Here is a 20,599-nt window from a genome sequence, read left to right on the forward strand (position 1 = left end):
CATATATATGCTAACCTACGCACACACACACGTGTGTTAGGGGGGGGGGGGGTGAGGGGGGAGGGAGTGCGCAGAGCTATTCAACGTCGATATGCGCACGATGTTACCTGTAAACAGTTATATACCAATTAATTGCGCGATCAAGGTTGGAGGTAAGATGAGAATCGAGTCGCTGCGACCACCTTCTTTCTTCTCTTCTACTTTTCGCGGAGGCACCGTTACCTTGTTTGCGTGCCCTCGAGAACCCAACGCGACGGGAGCCACGAAATTCTGAGATTGACTTTTCTCAAAACGTCTTGGCCGTGCTAGCCTATATAACCCCGCTGTTCGTCGCTACACCGCAGCCGAAAGACAATTCCGTTTCGTAAACAGGAAACTAGAGGCGGTTGTTTTCGAGTCGCGGTTCCCGCCCCGCCTTTCGCAAGCATATACGCGCGTTTGCATAACTGAAAATTTAATTACGGAACGAACGCGCGATTGATATCACGGGCTCGAACCGGCGGGCAACACAATCACAACGAACAAAAGCAGAGAACAAAGAAACACAATTTCCTATAAAGCGGCCAGACGAGTCATACGTATAACGCGTAGGGTAGATAACCGGTGGACCGTTAGAGTTGCAGAATGGGCGCCCAAGGAAGGGAAGCGCAGTCGAGGGCGGCAGAAAATTGGGTGGGCTGAGGAAATTAGGAAATTTGCAGACGTAAATTGGAATCAGCTAGCGCAAGACAGGGGTAATAGGAGACCGCAGGGACAGGCCTTCGTCCTGCAGTGGACATTAAAAAAAAACGAGATAATGATGATAAGAGTCATACGGAAGAGAATACTCAACCACGACACTGCACAAATAAATAAATAGCGCTTTAGCTATATTACCGCGGATATGCGGAAAATACGGGGGCTCTGGTTTTTCCGTGGTCCCGTCCCTTACGAATATAGTTATGGAATTTCTGCTTACGCCTTAATGTGCCCCTCGTAAGCCGTCAAAAACATACCGCAAGGTAAACAACTATAATTAATTTTAGCATCATCTTCGCAGCAGCCCCTCGGTACAGAATGCACATCAGAATTTGTGCGATAAAAACTACACAGCAGCTTGCATTAGCTTAATTACTGTTGTGTAACAGTTAATGACTTAGCATCAACTTTACATCAACCACTCAGTTGAAAACACATCAGCATTCCTGTGGATAAACGTACTTGGGATCCACAAAGAAAAACGTGAAGACTTGCGCTATTTATTTTTGATTACATTGCTGAATCAACAAGCCCACCTTGGCACACTTCTGCATAACTTCGCAATGGATCACCACCGAACACAAATAAAAAGTCCCAGGTGTCCTTGGCTATCGCCTAGGAGACGGGAAGGCGAAGGCCTCGTAAAGCCTACTGTAATTCACCCTAATTCAAGGTCCTCCTAAATCCACCCTAATGCACGGTAATCCTCCTTCATCCACCGTAATCTGCCTTAATACAATTACTAATCAATCACTAATTAACTTTGCTAATCATTAATCATCTCTTATACACAGCTGCCTATGCTTTGGTTCGCTTCTAGCCTTCCTTGGGTCGCGTGATATTTTCCGTACCTCACAACGCGACCTTGAAACAGATGTGAGGCTTTCACCTTAATATGTTTTGCAAGACGGAAGGTCGAGTTGGGGAGCAACTTTGCACATTTTCGCGTGCAAGGTTCAATTGGACAGTGTCGCGACTAATCGTGGCACGGTACTCAAACTGTCTCGTATATACTGGCGTTTTAAGGCGCTGTTCCTGCGCTATTGCCCTTTGACGACGTGATATTTTACACGTGCGAGTATGCGTTCAGCAAACTATACTTCTCCGTATCTTTTAAATCTCACCTCTCTCTCTCTCTCGCTCACTATATGTATCTCTACCTCTTTAACTCCATGAATCTTGAAATCCCCCTCTCTCATGTTTCTATTCCCCTCCGCGTCGATCTCCTTCGTAGGATATAGCCAACGCGTCGCTTTTCCGGACTTCCTCAATGGCTAAGTCTCATCACTCGAAGTCCAGCGCCCAATCCAGAAGTTCAAGGCTTCGCAACAGGCGGAAGGGGGGAGTTAGAGAACACGGCCGATTATAGCCGTCTAATCTGTCTTCCTAACCTCGCTTATGGTTATCGCGGCTAGCAGTGCAATAAGTATGCGCCTGCGGCAACTAAGGCAACGAAACTCATCCATTCCACTCTATGGAACGAAGCAGCAAAGGCTATTTCAATAACAGTCACAAAGAGCTCAATCAGAGGCAGCTTGCATAACTCGAGTGAAATAGCTAGCGCAACTAGTTCATCTTTATTTTTTCTTATTTTTTTTAAAGGCGTTTTAGCGCTTCGTGCAAGGGACCTTCGAGGTCGCATTCTTTAAGTGCCGATCGCCCAGCTGCCAAGGCGGCGGCGGAGGCGACAACGCCCGATATACGCTCATCATCGCTTGCGTCATCACCCTCACAGCAACACTCTACTCGAGGGAGAGAGAGAGACGCAGAAGCGGGCGCAACGGTTACATAATACAAACCACGGAACGCCATCAATCTAAGGGGAAACGTCATCAATCTAAGCGCCGGGAGCGCCAGAGGAGACACGCGGTCGGGAACAGAAGCATGCAAAAGCGAGGGGGAAAAAAAGCAGAAAAAGAAAGGTATTAGGTAGAAGCTCCCTCTTTGTTTCTCGGCTTAGTCTCCATCTGCTCGTTCCTGGGTTTTCGCACGAGGAAATAAATTCGCACGAATAAGGAGAGAGAGAGAGAGAGAGATCACGCGATACAGACAGACAGACAGACAGACAGACAGACAGACAGACAGACAGACAGACAGACAGACAGACAGACAGACAGACAGACAGACAGATAGACAGACAGACGGACAGACGGACAGACGGACAGACGGACAGACAGATATCGACAGAGAGAGAGCGAAAAATGAGAGCACCGTGCATGTTAAACGGAAAGATGAACCTTCCCTTCCTAGGTTCTCGTGGGGAGCGTTAAGCCGGGGCCAAGAGCACGTCAAGATGGCCCAGATTAATGAAGATGAAGTGAAGCCGAGGGGCAGCAGTGGACGCCGTTCCCTCTCAGCGGCCCATCTCTGTTTCCTCACGTTTCCAATCCATGTCCCCCCTCGACACGAATGAACTGTCTACGCTCCCACACTGCCGCTTATCGTTTAGTCACACGCAGCATTTGTATTGCCTGTGGGCGTGGAGAAACCTGAAAGACGGCTACAACCCTGCAGGCCGGTACTCCGGAAGACGACCTTCAGGAAGCATAGCCACACACATTCCAAACGATCCTCAGACCAGTAAGCAGTAGTTGAGAGCTTTAGTTTAGGGGACGCAAGCGGCTTGCGTACGTAACTAGGGGCCACGATACTGCGCATGCGCAGAACAATCTGCACATGCGCAGTGCCGTCGCCCCTAGTTCTAGCGTACGCAAGCCGCTTGCGTCCCCTAAACTAAAACTCTCTAGTGTTTGCAATGCGCGCGCCCACGCGCCATGTGACGGAGCGCTTGAGAAGGGGGGGAAAGGGGAAAGAAAGGGAGAAAAAGATCCGTCCAGCAAGTCACGCTGCAGAAAGTTTACGAAAGTACGCGAATTGTACGGAGGCAATGCAGGACGCTGCCTTTGTATATTAGCGTACTTGCGCACTCTGTAGGCGGTTCGCAAAAGTACGAAGACGCTTCTTTGCCGCCGCTAGGAACAAGTTGAAAAATTTGAGACGACTACGCGTCCCGTTACTGAACAAATAAATAGCAGCGCGCAAGCAACAATGCTAATTCCGGAAACGAGCCACCACATCTGAGAATTTTCGAGCTAACGTGGTGAGCGTGTATACGTTCGGGGTCATTCCACGGCCAACTACTGCACGTCGATAGCAAAAGTCGCACAAGCTGCATCAAGCACGCGATCACAGCCGTCAAGGCCATAATGCGCCAAGCTACGCGACGTATGCGGTGCATTACAGCGCGCCTTCCGACATGCTCAAAGGATCAGAAGAAAAAAAGGTCCATCCACTCCTGCCGAAGGCGAGCTTAGCGCGGCAATTCCTGCTGGTAACTGCGCAGAACCCGATCCGACAAGCTGTGAAGCGCGAGCTATGTGAATAAACAGGCGTCGGCTAGCCCGCATATCGCTTGGCGTAAGGCAGAGACGACGTCCCCCGGATAAGGCGCGGAAAAAGAAGGCGAGGACAAGGCCACTACTATAACGGCAACGCCACGAGGAGCCACTTGCGACACACAAACCCCGAACGACGCGTCGCACAGTGAAGAAGCAGCGGCCCACCGAGGCTTCGCTCAACGGGAACAGGAGCAACTCCAGATGTGCGCCGCCCGCCACATTCGCTCGCTCGCCGAAGTCGACGCCAGCGTCATCACGGCCAATCAGAGCAGAAGGTCTCTTCCTTCAAGAGCACCCGCCCTTCTTTCGCGCCATCTTCCCTCCATTCGCGTCGACCACCAGACGCACGCACATATACGCGAGACGACGGCCTCCAACATTGCCGCGAGGAAAAAAAAAGGAACGAAAAAAAAAGGAAAGACACGAAAACCAAATGCGACCCCGGAGCTGACTTTCCAGTCGTTCCGGCGACTCGGCAGCGCCAACATCGCCGCTGGAATACCGACGGAAGGCCACGCGAACCCCTCGAGATCAAGTGTGGCGGCACCCGCGCGGCAAAGACCTGTGCCCGTGGCATTGCACCTAGCGACACAAACGCGACTCGCTCCTGTGCGTTTCTTCCCGCTCGACCGCCGAAGGACAACGTCTCGTTTCACGAACCCTGAACCCTCAAACCCTGGCGCTTCGACAGCTGCAGCGACCGCAAGTCAGGCTGATAAGTGAACGCGAGTCGCCGACAACGCCTTGCCGCCGGTGCAAGGAGGACGGCGCCAGCTGGACCTTCGCCGTAACGCGCCTCCCTTGAAGCTGTACACGTCAGTTTGGACGCAGCCCGCCCAAGGACTGCTCATTCGGTCATGACGATCGAGCGCGACGCACTGAGGCTAGCTACACGGTCGGTAGGCCTCACGGCCTTCTTCCTGTTCTCGTCGGTTTTCGGCGGGGCGACCGGTGACGGCCGGGAAGGCGGCGGTCCTCCCGAGGCCAGGTCATACCTCACGCACGACCTCGACCTCTCGTCGACGCTATGGCAAACGCTGTCCTCGACGTCCCCGTCGGGCCTCGCCGTCACGCTACGCGACGCCCCGCTGAGGCCCCGGTTCAGCCAAGAGCAGGCGCTCCTGGAACTACAGTTCACGGGCGACACCACACACGGTCTACGACTGGCGCTCGAGGGCGCCCAGAGAAGACTGCGGCTGAGGTCCACCGACGTCGCCCGAAGGGGCATCGTAAATGACTCGTCGACGTCGCCGACGTCCTCGGCGGTGGACGTCTCCGGAGTGCCCCGGGAGGTCGTCCTCCTGTTCTCGACGGCGTCTGAAGGACAGCGGGACGCGATGCCAAACACAGACGTCCACGTCTTCCTCGACTGCGAAGTACAGGAGCAGCTCTCTCTCTCGCTTCCCCTGAAGGAGATGGCTCGCCAGTCGACCGGTCTCAGGGTCTATCGAGACAAGAGGATCAAGGTGGACACTGTGCGTGACGTCACCCTGGACAACGTGCTCCGCAGGGCGTCCACGTCCTGTAGCAGACGGGAGGCTCTTACGACGCCGTCGGCGACAACGCATAACACCAGAAGCAGCAGCAGCAGCAGCGGCCGAATGGCGATGACGTCCGAGGGCGTCGTGCACAGCGACGAGGCGTCCGGCGACGTACACTTGCGCGGAGACATCGGTCGCCTGGCGACCCGGGCCCTCATCGATCTCATCGACATGCTGAGCGTAAGCGCCGATTGATTATTCATATTGGTGTTTCATTACGCTCTGTCAAGAATCGTGTATGTGTCATTTGGTATACCATTACTGCAACTACATTTATACTATATTTATATCACACATGTTCCAGCGGCGAAAAGAACATGTTTGCGGTTTGATATTGGTATAAGAACTTTGTGCGCATGTATATAGAAGGCACTCGAAGAAGAAATGAATAGCGCTATCTTTATAGATTGTAGCTACTACGCCAAGCTTGTTGCGGTACGTCGTGCTTTGTCTTTACTGATATGTTACCTGCCTGAAGCTCAATTCTGCGATTTCGATACTGCATACGAAGAAAATCACTCCCACCAAAGTAGGAACTTCTGTTAATCAGAACTGAGCACCGCAGGACATGCCATCGTCGCTAAGCTGACTCTCTTACAACATGTGCAGGTTACTTGTCATGATCAATAAAAAAAAAAACCGACAGCACTTATATATAAAATCTGCATGACCCACTGAATAAATATGGTTAAATTAATCGCGCAACTGAGCGTAACTGCTCCAGACCGTAACGTACGCAGTGTAAATGGACAGTTTTAGCGTGTTCATAAACTTTTAAACGTTTACGGATTCGCGGATCACCGCAGTCGCGGACGGCAGAAGCGTACAACAGCAACGATGGTAAGACATCTTGCAACGCTTTGCGACGCTGCAATCCAATTGAATAATTTTCCTGTCACGTCAGTGATCTCGCCACAAATCGTAAAATGGAGTGCATGTTCACGAATATGGTCGCTATCAAAATCACACCAGCGGTTAACTATATAACACGATAGGTCACTCCAAGTATTGGCGTTCTGAGCCCACTGGCCAGCTGCATGGAATGCGTTGCAGCCGCGACTCTCGTGAACACCTTTTCTGTGGCCAACAGTTCCATGTAGAGTGTCTCGATGCACTCCCTCTAACTGGGTGGGAGGGAGCGCATTTAGACAACTTCGCACGATGTCGCTAAAGGCGTTGTTGCTGTACACTTCTCTGTATACAACCCGGTATTCCGGAAACGGCGAAAAGTGTACTAACAAGCAAAAACTCCCTACTAAGCTATCGATCGGTATTCAGCGCGTGTCCCTGGGTTCTTCTTCCGTGCATCCTTCGTCCTATGTAGAGGGGCTACTCGAATCGATCGTTTTTCGTGATTGGGCCAGAAACGGATCGACTCTGTGCCTCTCTCTCTTTTCTCGACAACCCCGCTGTCCCAACCCCCGGCCCCCCGCAGGAGTCCAAGAAGGCCATCGAGGTGCAGACGCGAGCCCTGCTGATGCTGACCGAGACGCTGTCCCGCTGCCGCCTCTGCCAGCAGCACCAGGACGACGTTGTCATCAACGTGGGGGCGGCGCCCGCGACTTGCGCGAGCAGGCCCTGCTTCCAGGGCGTGCACTGCATGGACATGCCGCATGGGGACTACCGGTGCGGGCCCTGTCCGTCGGGTTACACGGGCGACGGCATCCGGTGCCAACCGGTAGACAGGTGTGGCCAGGAGAAGCCCTGCTTCCCGGGGGTACAGTGCCGCAACACCCCTGGAGGGGGCTACCACTGCGGACCGTGTCCGGAGGGATTTCATGTACGCGGTTACGAGATGCGCTATTTGATTGATTGGATGACTGATTGATTGATTCGTTAATTTATGAATTGATTGGTCGATCGATAATTCCAAGACCAAAAAAGCAACAGCGCAGCAAATTCGCCATTGAAAGACGAAAAAACACAGAGGCTGATGCGTTGCAGTCTGCGTTGCTGTCTTCTATCGGTCGGGTCGCTGCGCCGTTTTTCTCGGAACGTCGCTTAACCAATTAGGCCAGCTTCGTGCTCTTATACGATTGATTAATTCTTTCACCAATTGATCGACTGACCGAGCAACGAGGCTCACTCACTGACGGAAGGACGTACGAACCGCCCGTTTACTCGGTGCGCGGACCGATCGACCGACGGACTTGCTGACGAAGTGAACAACCAGCGGCTTTGACCGACACCGTGAAAGTAGCTGGAAAACGCATCTTATTAACCATGCATTATTATACCATGCATTAGCCTTACACTTATAGATGCCTGCGAGTTACCTGGTAGTTAACACGCCAATGTACAACTCTCCCAGGGGCTAGGTTTAGTACACGTAGTAACCGACATGAACGGAAAAGGGTGAGGGGAGCGTAAGGTGTAGGTGTGGCTGTCAACGGTGGCAAGTTGTTTTTCCTTTTTTTTCTCGCAGTTTTTTTTCTTCTTTACAGCGCAGCTGTTCATGGCTAGTTTCCCAGGATCATGTCCATGTGTAGGCACAAAACTTCCCATACGGGGGCCGATCCCGAAGGTAGCAAAATGCCAGGCCGACCCACGGCGGACGTGCAGTTCGCCAATAAGGCGCCTACATACACGGGTTTCGCTGGTGATTCTTCCTCGCAGAGTGGAAGGCCACTGAGTTTTTTTTTTTCTTTCTCCTTGTTATATATACATACAGTCCATATCGAAAACTATCTCTACCACGATTTACTACAGGCCCCACCATGCGCTGGGGCTCCCAACACGTGATCGATTACAGACCCTGCGACGTGCCTCATCCTCGTCCGCGCAGGGCAACGGCACCCACTGCGAGGACGTGGACGAGTGCGACGCGGCCAACCCGTGCTTCCAGGAGGTGGCGTGCGTGAACGAGTCACCCGGCTTCCGGTGCGGCCCATGCCCGCGCGGTTTCGAGGGCGGCGAGGAGGTGCACCGGGGCGTCGGGCTCGTCTTCGCGCGCTCCTCGCGACAGCAGTGCCGCGACGTGGACGAGTGCGCCGACGGACGGAACGGCGGATGCGTGCCAAACTCGCGCTGCATCAACACGCAGGGATCGAGGTGGGTTCGTTCTCTTAAGGCGAAAGCTTTAATGGCCGCGAACTTGCGATTTCGCCGCGGCGGTGCCCGAGGAGGCACATGACGTCACAACGCGCGCCTCGCCGCGGATATTTCTCTCTCTCTCTCTCACTCCCTAGTCGCTACTGCGCATGCGCCACTAGTAGCACCGAGCCACAGGTGTTCCGCCGCTGCGCAGCGCCGCGCCAACCGCAGCCGCCGTTTGGTATGACGTCACACCGCGTTCCTCGTCGTTGCGCTTGCCTCCGCTCGCTTCGCCAGCTGCGTCGCATGCCTGATAACATGTCGGAGGATTGAAAAGGAGAGGTCGCGTGCGGCGCAACCACAGTTGAGGCGGCAGTATGGACGGCGACAATTCTGATGAGCAGGAGGAGGCCTGGAATCGACATCGGAACGAGATGTAGAGGAAACGAATCGCCCAGGAAACCGACGAACAGCGCGCCGAACGACTGGCTAAATGCCGCAACATAGCTAGACAACCACGCTAACTTGGACTTGCAATCAAGATTAACCAAGGCTAACCATGCTATGCCTTAGCTTTCGCTATGTATATTCTGGCATAGCCGAGCTAAGCCACTGCCAAATTTTTTAAATTCCGCGCGCGCCACGGCAGTGTAGCGTCGTCCTTCGATGTAACGCCCGACGGGAAACTCGGTTAAGAAGTCTCCCAGGAACGCTTGGATTAAAACGGACGGAAGCACCGACCGGTCAGCAGTCGAGAAACATTCCTTACAAAAAATACCTATTACCATTATTTAGAAATCCTATAAACTTTCTGTTTACTTTACTGACAGTCTATTTACATTTACGCTCTAGCAACATTTGTTACACGGTAGAGAGTTCGCGTCCTTGTCTGTCTGATACTGACGATGGGGCCATATCGCTTAATAGACGTTTACATAGGAGTGACATAGACGTTTACACAGGAGTGACGAAAACAACGCGCTAACATTCAAGTGAGAGGGGGGAGCAACGAAAAAGTAGGGAGGTTAATTAGAAAAAAGTCCGGTTTGTTACCCTGCAGGAGGAGAAACGGGAAAGAATGAATCTGAAGAGGTGTAAAGTGAGAAAACTAGTAACGTAACGGAAACCGGGGCTTAGTACAATCTGAGGCGGCACAAAGTCACCGTCACAGCGCCCTGTCTCGCAGGTCCGTAGACAGCGGTAATCGAACGAACGATCGGGCTGCCTTAGGCGCATGCGTATGCGACGCGACTACTTGTCCTGGTATACCTGTGCGCTGACAGTGGCCGGTTGTCGAGCGTCCCAAACGCGGCACGGGCAGCACCTGCCTCTCCGTACTGTATACAACGTAGGCAACTGGTGCACAGAGCGAGATGCACTGAATTTTTGCTTCGACAAGGGTTGTGCTCATAGAATAGCTCAAACACGCAAACAACTGGCAAATCGAAACAAAGCAAATGATCGAACGTGTATAATAAGCGTGTCCTTCTCGAAAACACAAATAATCTATTTGAAAGTTAGCACGCCGTTATTGTCAGTCTTCCTATGTCCGCGTCGTTTGTGCGCTGTGGTCCTGGTCTACGCAGGTCACGTGTTTCAAAGCCCGTATCGACAGGTCGAAAAGAGCGAGAGGAAAGGGTCTGGTGACAGTCGCGTCACCTATGTATTACGTAACATACTATATATAGACGCGGTTGTCACAGTACCGCAACAAGAAAACGAAAGCAGACGTACAAATAATTCCCAATCGGGACCTTTTCTTCAACTGGTCCGGATTCGTCGCCCGTATTATACGTGCACTCCGACTCGTCCTTATTTTGCACACTACTGCGAGCAGGGTGTGCGGCGAGTGCCTCCCGGGCTACCTGGGCAACCAGACGGCCGGCTGCCACCCGCGGCCGGGCACCTGCCCCGACGGGACGCTGTGCGACGCGAACGCGGACTGCGTGCCGCCCCGCCCCGGTGGGCAGCACCACGGCGGCGAGGAACGGGGGTACTACGGCTGCCGCTGCCGCGTCGGGTGGGCCGGCAACGGACGCCACTGCGGGCCCGACAGGGACCTCGACGGCTGGCCAGAGGTGAGGACAGAGGCGCCCTCTGCTCGCGCGTGGCAGCGATATATATATAATCATAAGAAGCCAACAAACACTGACACCAAGGAGAACATAGGGGAAATTACCGTGGGAACGGCGTCGCAATTGGTAGAGGATCGCGCGCGAAATGTGTGTGTGTGTGTGTGTGTGTGCGCGTGCATTATATATATATGTATACACACACACACACACACACACACACACACACACACACACACACACACACACACACACACACACACACACACACACACACACACACACACACACACACACACACACACACACACACACACACACACACACACACACCAGAGTCCTTCAATACCCTTCGTTACTGGTCACCAAACTTCAGGGGCAAGGTATGTAGCCTCCGAGATCGGACGGGCGCACGCTGCCAGGTCTCGGAGGCCATGGCAAGTTTCATATAGGGACAGAAGCTACCGCTAGGAGGCGCTACTGAGAACAACGAGGCTCGCGCTGGCTGCCTGAGGACAAAAACAAAGCGGAGCAAATATTCGCAACGGGATGAGGTGTGTGCATGCTGCAGAAAAATATTCCGGAGACAAATCGGCGCATCATAACGGAATGCGAAGGTATTCACCCAGCGAGAGCCGTTAGGTAACGCACGACTTCCAGAAGCGCTTGGATTTGAAGCGGACGGAAGCATCAACCGGTCAGCTCTCGAGATAAGCAAGAGACGTTTAGAGTACTGGTGGGGAAACAAAAAATATCAGAGAAGAGATTGATACGACCGGATCCGTTACAGGCATGGGTAGCGGTACAAGGTAGATCGAGAAGTTTTGAGCAACATAAAAAAGAGGTTAAGGAGATGTAGGCAAAATACTAGAATGGAAAGTCCACCAGGTGGACTGTAGGAGTCCACCTGGTGGACTGCCCATTTAGGCCGCCGCTGAGTGGATGCAGCTGTACGAGCGAAGAGGAGACGAACGGCCCCAGCCAATCAGCAGTGGCCAAAATGGACAGTCCACTAGGTGGACTCCCACAGAATACCTCACCAACAGAGCTACAATGACACACACAATCCGCGCAAGTGAGCACGTGAGCAATGTCACCCTCGCGTTATACGGGGTTCCTCAAACAAAACGTGCGGCCAGCTCGAAACGCGAGCACAGTTTCACACTTGCGTCCCCCCGTATCGAAATGCATCCCGAAAACCGAACCCGCGACCGTTCGTGCCCCGGCGCAAAGCGATCCCAAGTGCCTACTACACACACATCGTGCTAGACTAGAGAGGTTTAGTCTAGGGGACGCAAGCGGCTTGCGTACGCAACTAGGGACGACGGTACTGCGCATGCGCAGTACCGTCGCCCCTAGTTTTTGCGTACGCAAGCCGCTTACCGTCTGAGCATGCGCGGTACCGTCGCCCGTCGCCCCTAGTTCTTGAGTACGCAAGCCGCTTGCGTCGCCTAGACTAAATCTCTCTACTGAGCTGCATATACCGTGCCGTTGGACGCGGTGTTCGCTCCCAGGTGGCGCTACCCTGCAGACAGGCCCGCTGCCGCCCGGACAACTGCCCAGGCACCCCGAACTCCGGCCAGGAAGACGCCGACGGTGACGGCCAGGGCGACGCCTGCGACGACGACGCAGACAACGACGGCGTGCCCAACAACCCGGACAACTGCCCGCTGGCCGCCAACCCGGGGCAGGAGGACAACGACCCGGACGGACCCGACCACCAGGCGAGTTCGCGATGCCGCTCGGCCGATCGTCGCGCGGAACGGCTTAAATTTAAATTTTTGGGATTCTTCTTTTTAATTACGTGCAAAAAAAAACACGATCTGATTACGAAGCACGCCGTAGTGGGGGAGGGACTTCCACATTAAGCTTTGACTCCCTTGTGTTATTTACACCCCTGTCAAGCGGGCAAGTTAAGTGCACTTAGGGAGAGGGCACTCGGTTTTAAATGCACTTTCCCAAATCTAAACGTCTCAAGCGGAGTGTATTCGCAGAAGAGTGCACTGCGGTCGGAGTGCGTTCACGGAACGCACTTTGCTGGTCGAGTGCGTAGCCTCGCCGCCAGCGATTTCAACGATACAAAATGTAAGGCATAGCAAAAGTACACAGAAGTTCATTCTAGCTGTTGAACAGCATTTAACAATATAATCAAAACAGAACTCGCTGATATTCTGTTCCAGCAGGATCAAATGCCTCCTCGTCGCACGCCACCATATTGTTCTGGATTGGCTAGGCATTGGTCTTGGCCGGCCTTGACTTGTAACGCTCTTATGATAAAGGTATTTTCGTTTCTTGTTGAGTGAAAATAGATCAAAATTGTTTTTTATTTATAATCTAAATAAAGTAATCGCCTTTTAGTATGTTTTCTTTATTTTAATCTACATTTTCCAAAAACGATTTTAGTCTGTCGCCATTTTTTTTTAGCGCGAGTGCGCTCTGTTTTACCGTTTAGCACCGCGTAGCCTAAAGTGTCACTCAAGGTCCCGAAGTGCACTCCTCGTAAGCGCACTTAACTTGCCCGCTTGACAGAGGTATTAATTGTGCGGTTAAAATCAAAGTACACAAGCATGTTTTTTTTTTTCGTATTTCGTCCCCATCGACGCTCATTTCGATTCAAATCGTAAAGTGTTTCGACTGACCCCATGCAAACAGCGCTACGAATTTGAAAAGAAAAAAAAAATGCAGAAACAGGTTTAGAAAAGCGATTCGAGACTCAACGCTACCCTTGCGCCCAAGCCTACCCACACATAAAGGAGAGGGAATGGTAGTGCATGCAGCGTGTAACGACGAAACAGAAAGAAAGAAAGAAAGAAAGAAAGAAAGAAAGAAAGACAGAATGACGAGGCCGAACAGCGCCTTTGATCAGCCGCAGCGACCGAAGCGAACCAAGGAGAAAATGAAAAAAAAAAGAAAGGACGCCTCGTGTTGGCACCAACGATCGCGCCAACGATCGATGCCTACCATGCATGACGCGAGAAGGAATCGACTTTCGTCCAGGTACCGCTCGGACCGCCGGCCAGCTCCCGTGGGTGCAGTTTGGGTGCGTGAAGCGTCCAGATGTTCTTTTTTTATTATTATTATTGCGAAAGCATTAATATGTCCCGTGAGTCAGATAAAACCGGCGTTGTCCGCAACGAGTGCTAACAAAGATCATCACTGTCAGTGACGTCAGCGGTAATACAGAATTAAAGTCAGAACAAGTCAAAGCGAGCCAAGGCCAAGCAAAGTGAATGATGACGGCGAATTGAAGTGGATTAAGGTAGACAAAGGTGGATTAAGGCAGGGGTGCGAAGGACACGTGACAACGCGTGACGTCACTTGTCGCGGACGTAACCAATCGGAGAAGTCGTAATGCTTTCGCATTCAAATCGCGCAAGAGTACTTAATAAGAGAGCGTCCATTTTCAACGTGCACGTCGCGTTCGAACCGACGACGGCAGCTCCACTCTAAAGCGCGCTAACTTTTATCAACGCGCACATTTTTCAAGTATACGTGTAATTTGCATAGCAAACATTTTCTCGCGCTCTTAAGGATGCCGGTTTGTCCCGTTGCTGAACAACCTTACCCTTAAAACTGCTTTTTAAAAAAAATTACTGTGCATGACCGGGGCAGCTTAGCGCTATTCTTTTGAAGACAAAGGTCTACAATCACTGCTTTTGCCACCGCTGTACTGGGGCACATGGAGCAACACTTAACAAATCCTTAACAAAGCGATGGTCCTTAAAGCTCATTGATTGATTGATTGAGTAACTTTTATTCCTTAAAGCTCATTGGCCACAAAAAAAAAAAGGTCTCCAAAAAACGAAAACTTCATTTTCCCCCATCAAAGAGTCAATCTAACTTACCCCTTAAGGGTAAAGGTGGTGGCCACGCGACAAACCAGCACCCTTAAACGCCCAGAAATGCGTAGCCTGCTCTGTTCGCGCCAAATAACGGTACAACACACTTAAACAATGGTGATTTGTCATGAATAATGACATTACGAGGCGCAAAGTAATGCCAAAAGCCTGCAACAATCGGGCGAAAATTTTTACGGCAGCGCACCAACAACATACGGCGACGGCGAGTTTTACGTTACGTATTACAGGGTGCATAACGTGACGCCTGACGGAACTGGAGTTGATGCGCTGTTGCTCCTGCAAATTTTAAGCAGACTGTTGCTGCCTTCCCATTCAACCAAGAATAACTAACACCGCCTAATTAAGCACGCGAAGTTGCTACGATTAGTTCAGATGATGCGGCGGTTACATTCAAGAGGTGTAAGATGCGCAGCTTTTTAATTATGTAGTTTTTTTATATAATGCAAGCTTAAAACTGTAGACCACAGAATATCACCACTTACGGAATACCAAAGACGTAGACGCGAGAAGGGCCGTTGGTGGCGCCATCTCGTGACGTTGTGTTCTACCGGAGCGTTCAAATCCATTACTGCATTGAGCGCGGTTATGTTTGCTACACTCGGTTGCTGGTGTAAAGGCGTCGCCAACAGCGTAATTGTGAATGTTTGTCTTTCGCATCATCCTTCGACGGAAACAGCGTGAACACAAACGAGTTTTTTTACATATAATGCTTCGTGGTTTCACAAAACACCGCAAGACGTCTACGGTAAACCATGACACGCTATACTTACACGCCAAAACTCCCTAGAATGCGAAAGGCGAACGCCTTGTCGATATTAAGATTTTAGAAACAGGAGACCAAAGGCTGGGGGACGCTATCGGGCAAGCGTACGAGAGAAAGGGGAAAAAGGTATGTCGGTCTACTTCTGCGAAACGGGAGAAGACCGGACACTCACAGCTCTCACGCTTTCGTCATACTCGGCTCAGAAACAGAGGCTGAGGGGAGGGTGGGGGAGAAGAGGGAGAGAGAAGCCTGAACGAGTTCAGAACCTCAGTTCCGGTCCATTCCGGTCGTAGATACTAAGCGGCGCGCCTCGCGTAAAGCACTCAATAAGACCTGAATGTTCAACGGCAAATCTGCTTGTTACTCATTCACACGCCATATTCGTATCGGCACCCCTGTCACGAGTAATAGTTGCTTAATAAAACAAATTCGGTGTGCCCTTTCATGTTGCTGAATGGGGGGAATATGTGCCACCTGGCGCGAGAAACTGGCTGCAGGACGTCTAGCGGTTGTCCACATGTGGAAGCCTCACATAGTGGGAGCCGATCGATATCGCCGCACGCATCGGTCGTGGAAAGAGAGAGAGAGAGCGATCGCGACCACTGCCGTGAAGTCAATTACGAGCGCGCTAGCTCACGCGACTGTCGAGGCGGAAACGAGATTCTCGCGTGAGAAGAAGAAGACGAGGTAAAAAAAGGGGGAAAACAATCCGTCGGCCCTGGCGCACTTCCAGTAAGTGGAAAACTACGAGCACGAGCAGGGCGCGCGTGCAAATTATGCACGGACGAGTCGGCGACGCCGTGGACAAAGGACAGGCGCTGGTCGTTGCACGCCCGTTTTCGGAGGCACTGTGTTTGATTGATTTATTGCTTGATTGATTGACTGTCTTTTATTCTGGAAAAAAAGGTATTATAGAAAAGTGTACGCAAACATCTGGATCTGCAAAGCGAATGACTTGTTCGAATCCATTCATTATTTACGTTAGGAAAACCACAAAGAGGTAATGAAGTATGGATATATCAGGCTACTATACAGGTAGCCAACTACAATTAAGCGTTTCATATAAATTCTTTTTTTTTAGAAACATGCAAGTTATTATTATATTCATTATTAACAGGAAAGTTCTAAATTTCGTTATTCGCCGGATTGGAAGTCACTACCATATAACTCTTTGAAAAAAAAAAATACTTCTTTCTTTAATAAACTCAGTCACGCGTTTAATAAATTTGCTTTCCGAGGAAATTCCCACCCACCAGTAGAGCTTGCCAGAACCTTTGCCTACATTCCAAAAGATCACGGCCGTCGCATCCTCGCTAACGATACACGCCGAAGCGTGGTTCTACAAGCCCGGACGCTCTTAACGATAGCTGTACGTCACGTGTTCTCTCCTCCCCCGCTCGCACTTCCGCAGGGCGACGAGTGCGACAACTGCCCCCTGGTGTCCAACCCGGACCAGACGGACTCGGACGGCGACGGGCGGGGCGACGTCTGCGACGGGGACGCCGACGACGACGGCGTGCCCAACGAGCGCGACAACTGTCCCACGGTGCGAAACAGGGACCAGGCCGACAGCGACGGGGACCGACTCGGCGACGCCTGCGACAACTGCCCCAGGGTGTCGAACTACGACCAGGTGGGTCGGCGGAAGCGCGCGCCAGCTACGCCACCACCACAAAAAAACGCGCGAGCACGTGCGCAAAGGCTCACGGGAGAGCCAAGCAAACGACCCTGCGTCACAAGTGACGGCAACGATCGACAAGTGGCCGCGAGGCGCGGTTCATACGAGCTGGGTCGATACCCGTCACTTCGACGTTGTCCAATTCCACGCCAGCGTTACCTCGTCTACAGGTGCAAAATAGGTGCAATGACTTTCTGATTCGCCCTCTTGGGAACACGCCGCCCGTATGGGAACATACCACGAATAACAGCGGGTGAACAATGCCCGCTCCCTCTGAAATGGTGGTTTCGATATGGGGACCTCTATCGAAAGACTAACAAAGAATGTCTTGCGGCAGCACAGAACACATGCGCCGTAATGCGAAACCAATTCCTCCGATAAAGACATGCGCTGACAGAAAAAAGACGTCTTGTATAGGAGCTATAGAATGAGAGACGGCATTTCTGCAAGGGTTGCACTAAGGAATATGGCTTCCTCGACCAACGCCACCACTTCGCGCGCGAAGCTGATTAACTATGCGCAAAACGCTGCAGGTGGACACGGACCGCGACCTGGTGGGCGACGCCTGCGACGACAACATCGACCGGGACAGGGACGGCGTCCAGGACAACCGGGACAACTGTCCCGACGACCCGAACGCGGACCAACTGGACACCGACGCGGACGGAGACGGGGACGCCTGCGACTTCGACAAGGACAACGACGGCGTGCCCGACAGCCAGGTCAGTGGACAGGAATCTTCGAGACAGCGGGCTCTATTTGGACAGTCAAACTTCACGTTTTGTCACAGTCGATAAGCAACTACTACACATCTTCACTTTGAGTCTTCCTTTATTTGCTTGAGAGAGCGCCGAGAACTACATTAAGCCAGCAACTCCAGGTGCGCATAATTTTCCGCTGTGCAGGGTAGTCAACCGGGCTCTGACGTAGTTAACCTCCCTGGGTTTCGTTTACTCGTTTGTTCGTGCTCGTCTCTTTCTATCTCCCCCTTCCGCACTCTCTTTTTACCCTCTTAACTCTTCCCCCCATACAGGGTAGCCAACCGGAACTACCTCTGGTTAACCTCCCACCCTTCTATGCATCCCTCTCTCTCTCTCTCTCTCTCTCTCTCTCTCTCTCTCTCTCTCTCTCTCTCTCTCTCTCTCTCGTTTATTCTCATCTCCTAATCCCCTTTTCTCCGTTGTTGTGTCACGTTCGTTGAAAAGTTGATTAATGCGAAACATTTAGAGCATCTACTATCTAACCTTCTCCAACAGAAACTCGTACGCAGAGCGCCTTGGTAATTTTCTTAACGTTATTAGCCAAGTGAGCCACAAGTAAAGAAACATAATTACACTGAACCGAAGTTCTCACGCGCATTTCAATAACACCGCCAACTCTTGCCTCGAAAGATGAGGATTTGCGATATCGCGTTCTGTATAACGATAACGCTTACATATCGAACATGGCTAGAATACAGCTTTTCGCTAACAGCGGTATTGAATTATGCAGCGTGAAATATTGTTTTTAAATCCAGTAACATCTGGCAACCGAATGCCGACGGGAAAAGCTGTGGACGTGACGCTGTTGAAGTAACGCTTAGTGAAAGAGTATAGCCTTGAAATATACAGTCAATAAAGTGTTGCGATGATTCCATGTCGTCACCAGCGTTGTCACACACACAGACACCCACAGTCCCTGGGCGTTGCTCTGCGTGAAGAACGCAGAGCAACGCGAAGCACCGGGTGTCACGCTACACGAAACGCGAAGCACCCCCCCCCCCCCACCACCACACACACACGCAACTGCTTCGCGCTTGAGTGTGCGTTTGTGAGGGAGGGCAGGGGAGGGGTAAGTAACCGATTCGTGGCACGCGACACACAAACCCGAAACCAGACACAAACGCGACATACAGAGCGTATGCGCGAGTCTTGCTTACCTCACCTTCAACGTCTGTGTTCCACGCTTCGCCGTTAGCGGTGTTTCCAGGACATACTACGCGAAGCGGACACATCGTTTTATGTGGTTCTCGTTTCAGGTTTGTGTGTTTCCCCTTCGAACATTTAAGCACGACCGAATCGCGTATAGTAACTAACTTAATGACGGTCTGCGCGTTCTCGTTTCTTTTTCTTTCCCCCTCGCGACACCCAAGGACAACTGCGCCCTGGTGCCGAACCCGGACCAGCGGGACACCAACCGCACCGGGGTCGGGGACGCCTGCCGCGACGACTTCGACGGCGACTCGGTGCCGGACGCCCTGGACGTGTGCCCGGACAACCGGCGCGTTTATGCGACCGACTTCCGCGCGTACCAGACGGTGGTGCTCGACCCGGAGGGAGACTCGCAGATAGACCCCCACTGGGTGGTCTACAACAAGGGCGCCGAGATCGTGCAGACCATGAACTCGGACCCGGGGCTCGCCGTGGGCTTCCAGCACTTCGGGGGCGTCGACTTCGAAGGTGAGAGTTCCACCGGATCCTATATATCGCTCGCGGAAAAAAAAAAAAAAAAGGGGGGGGGGGGTGTTCCGTGCTCACATGGAGTGTGGTCCGGCTTGTGGAAGCCACGCGTTTAGCCGTACTGGCTGGAGAAACGGCTGTCGTGGACCCATTGATGTTCAGTAAGGGTTTATGGAGGGGGAAAAACTGCGCAAAAATTAGCACACGGACACAAGAAAAACAATCTGATTGACGCAAGTGCTTACTGTCAACTTATTTAATATTTTCCACCAAGAAGTCGTGCCAACTCGGTCACCTTACTGTAAGTCTTGTAACTTTCAATAACAACTCGGCCTTCGGCTGAATTCATCAGACTAGGTTATAGGCAGGACAGATCCCGCTTTGAGGAGAGATAAAACACTGTTATCGAACACCTGCAGTCCGGTGCCTAATGTCTTAAGGACGCCATGGTATAGGATACCAACGTAAAAAAAAATTAAATTAAGTTATGGCGTTTACCATTCCAAAGCAACACACAGGCTGTGAGGGACTCCGTATATATGGTGCATTGGTGGCTCCGAATTTTCCGACAAAAGTTAACGTGCACGTAAACCTAAACACACGAGCGTTTCTTTTTTTTTTTTCTTTCCTTCTTTCTTTTCCCTATTCCGCGCTGCGGCCGAGAATCGGATCCACGGCCTTGCGTTCAACAGGTATAAAAAAAGCACGCTGAAGCGCCAGCGTGTCACGTGCAAGAAGTCGCGCTATCGCTGGAACCAACGCAGAAGTTGAGGAATGCAATCGATCTCGCTAGTCACTCGTCACTGCTCAAGAGAGCCCACCACCCCACGCCACTTTTTTTTTTTTTTTTTTCCTTGTATGTGCTCCCGAAGATGAGGGAGGCAGAGGAGACTGCCCGGCGCCTCCAAGGGCCACCGTGCTATAGATAGAGTTCGCTGCTTGTGCTTCTGTCCCGGTTCTTCTTTCTTTGCTTTCCTTTTTCGGTGCTCCGTAAACACAGCTGCAAGCTCGCTCCTGTTACACAGACCGCTCACTTCCCGGGCACGCAGCGTTTCCCAGCCCCCGAAACTGCTCGCGT

The 20,599-nt window shown here is 51.8% G+C and overlaps 2 protein-coding genes across 4 annotated transcripts in view; one reads left to right on the forward strand and one right to left on the reverse strand.

The window, feature by feature from the left end:
- jing (AE binding protein 2 jing) overlaps positions 1–20,599 on the reverse strand; it is a 196,786-nt gene that overhangs the window by 81,615 nt on the left and 94,572 nt on the right. The window lies entirely within an intron of this gene.
- Positions 1–20,599, forward strand: part of Tsp (Thrombospondin) — a 46,215-nt gene that overhangs the window by 23,025 nt on the left and 2,591 nt on the right. The window contains exons 1-8 of one of the 2 annotated variants that reach the window (XM_050194515.3): positions 4,135–5,857; positions 7,113–7,457; positions 8,463–8,728; positions 10,548–10,788; positions 12,297–12,506; positions 16,817–17,038; positions 17,617–17,805; positions 19,215–19,521. In XM_050194515.3, the coding sequence (XP_050050472.2) occupies positions 4,994–5,857; positions 7,113–7,457; positions 8,463–8,728; positions 10,548–10,788; positions 12,297–12,506; positions 16,817–17,038; positions 17,617–17,805; positions 19,215–19,521 (2,644 nt within the window). In that variant the 5' untranslated portion in view covers positions 4,135–4,993. Of the gene's footprint in view, positions 1–4,134; positions 5,858–7,112; positions 7,458–8,462; positions 8,729–10,547; positions 10,789–12,296; positions 12,507–16,816; positions 17,039–17,616; positions 17,806–19,214; positions 19,522–20,599 lie in introns of those variants that run through there. The other variant, XM_055062211.2, reaches the window with a different exon arrangement.

This window comes from Dermacentor andersoni, chromosome 10 (assembly GCF_023375885.2).
Source record: "Dermacentor andersoni chromosome 10, qqDerAnde1_hic_scaffold, whole genome shotgun sequence".
Classification (NCBI taxonomy): Eukaryota; Metazoa; Arthropoda; class Arachnida; order Ixodida; family Ixodidae; genus Dermacentor; species Dermacentor andersoni.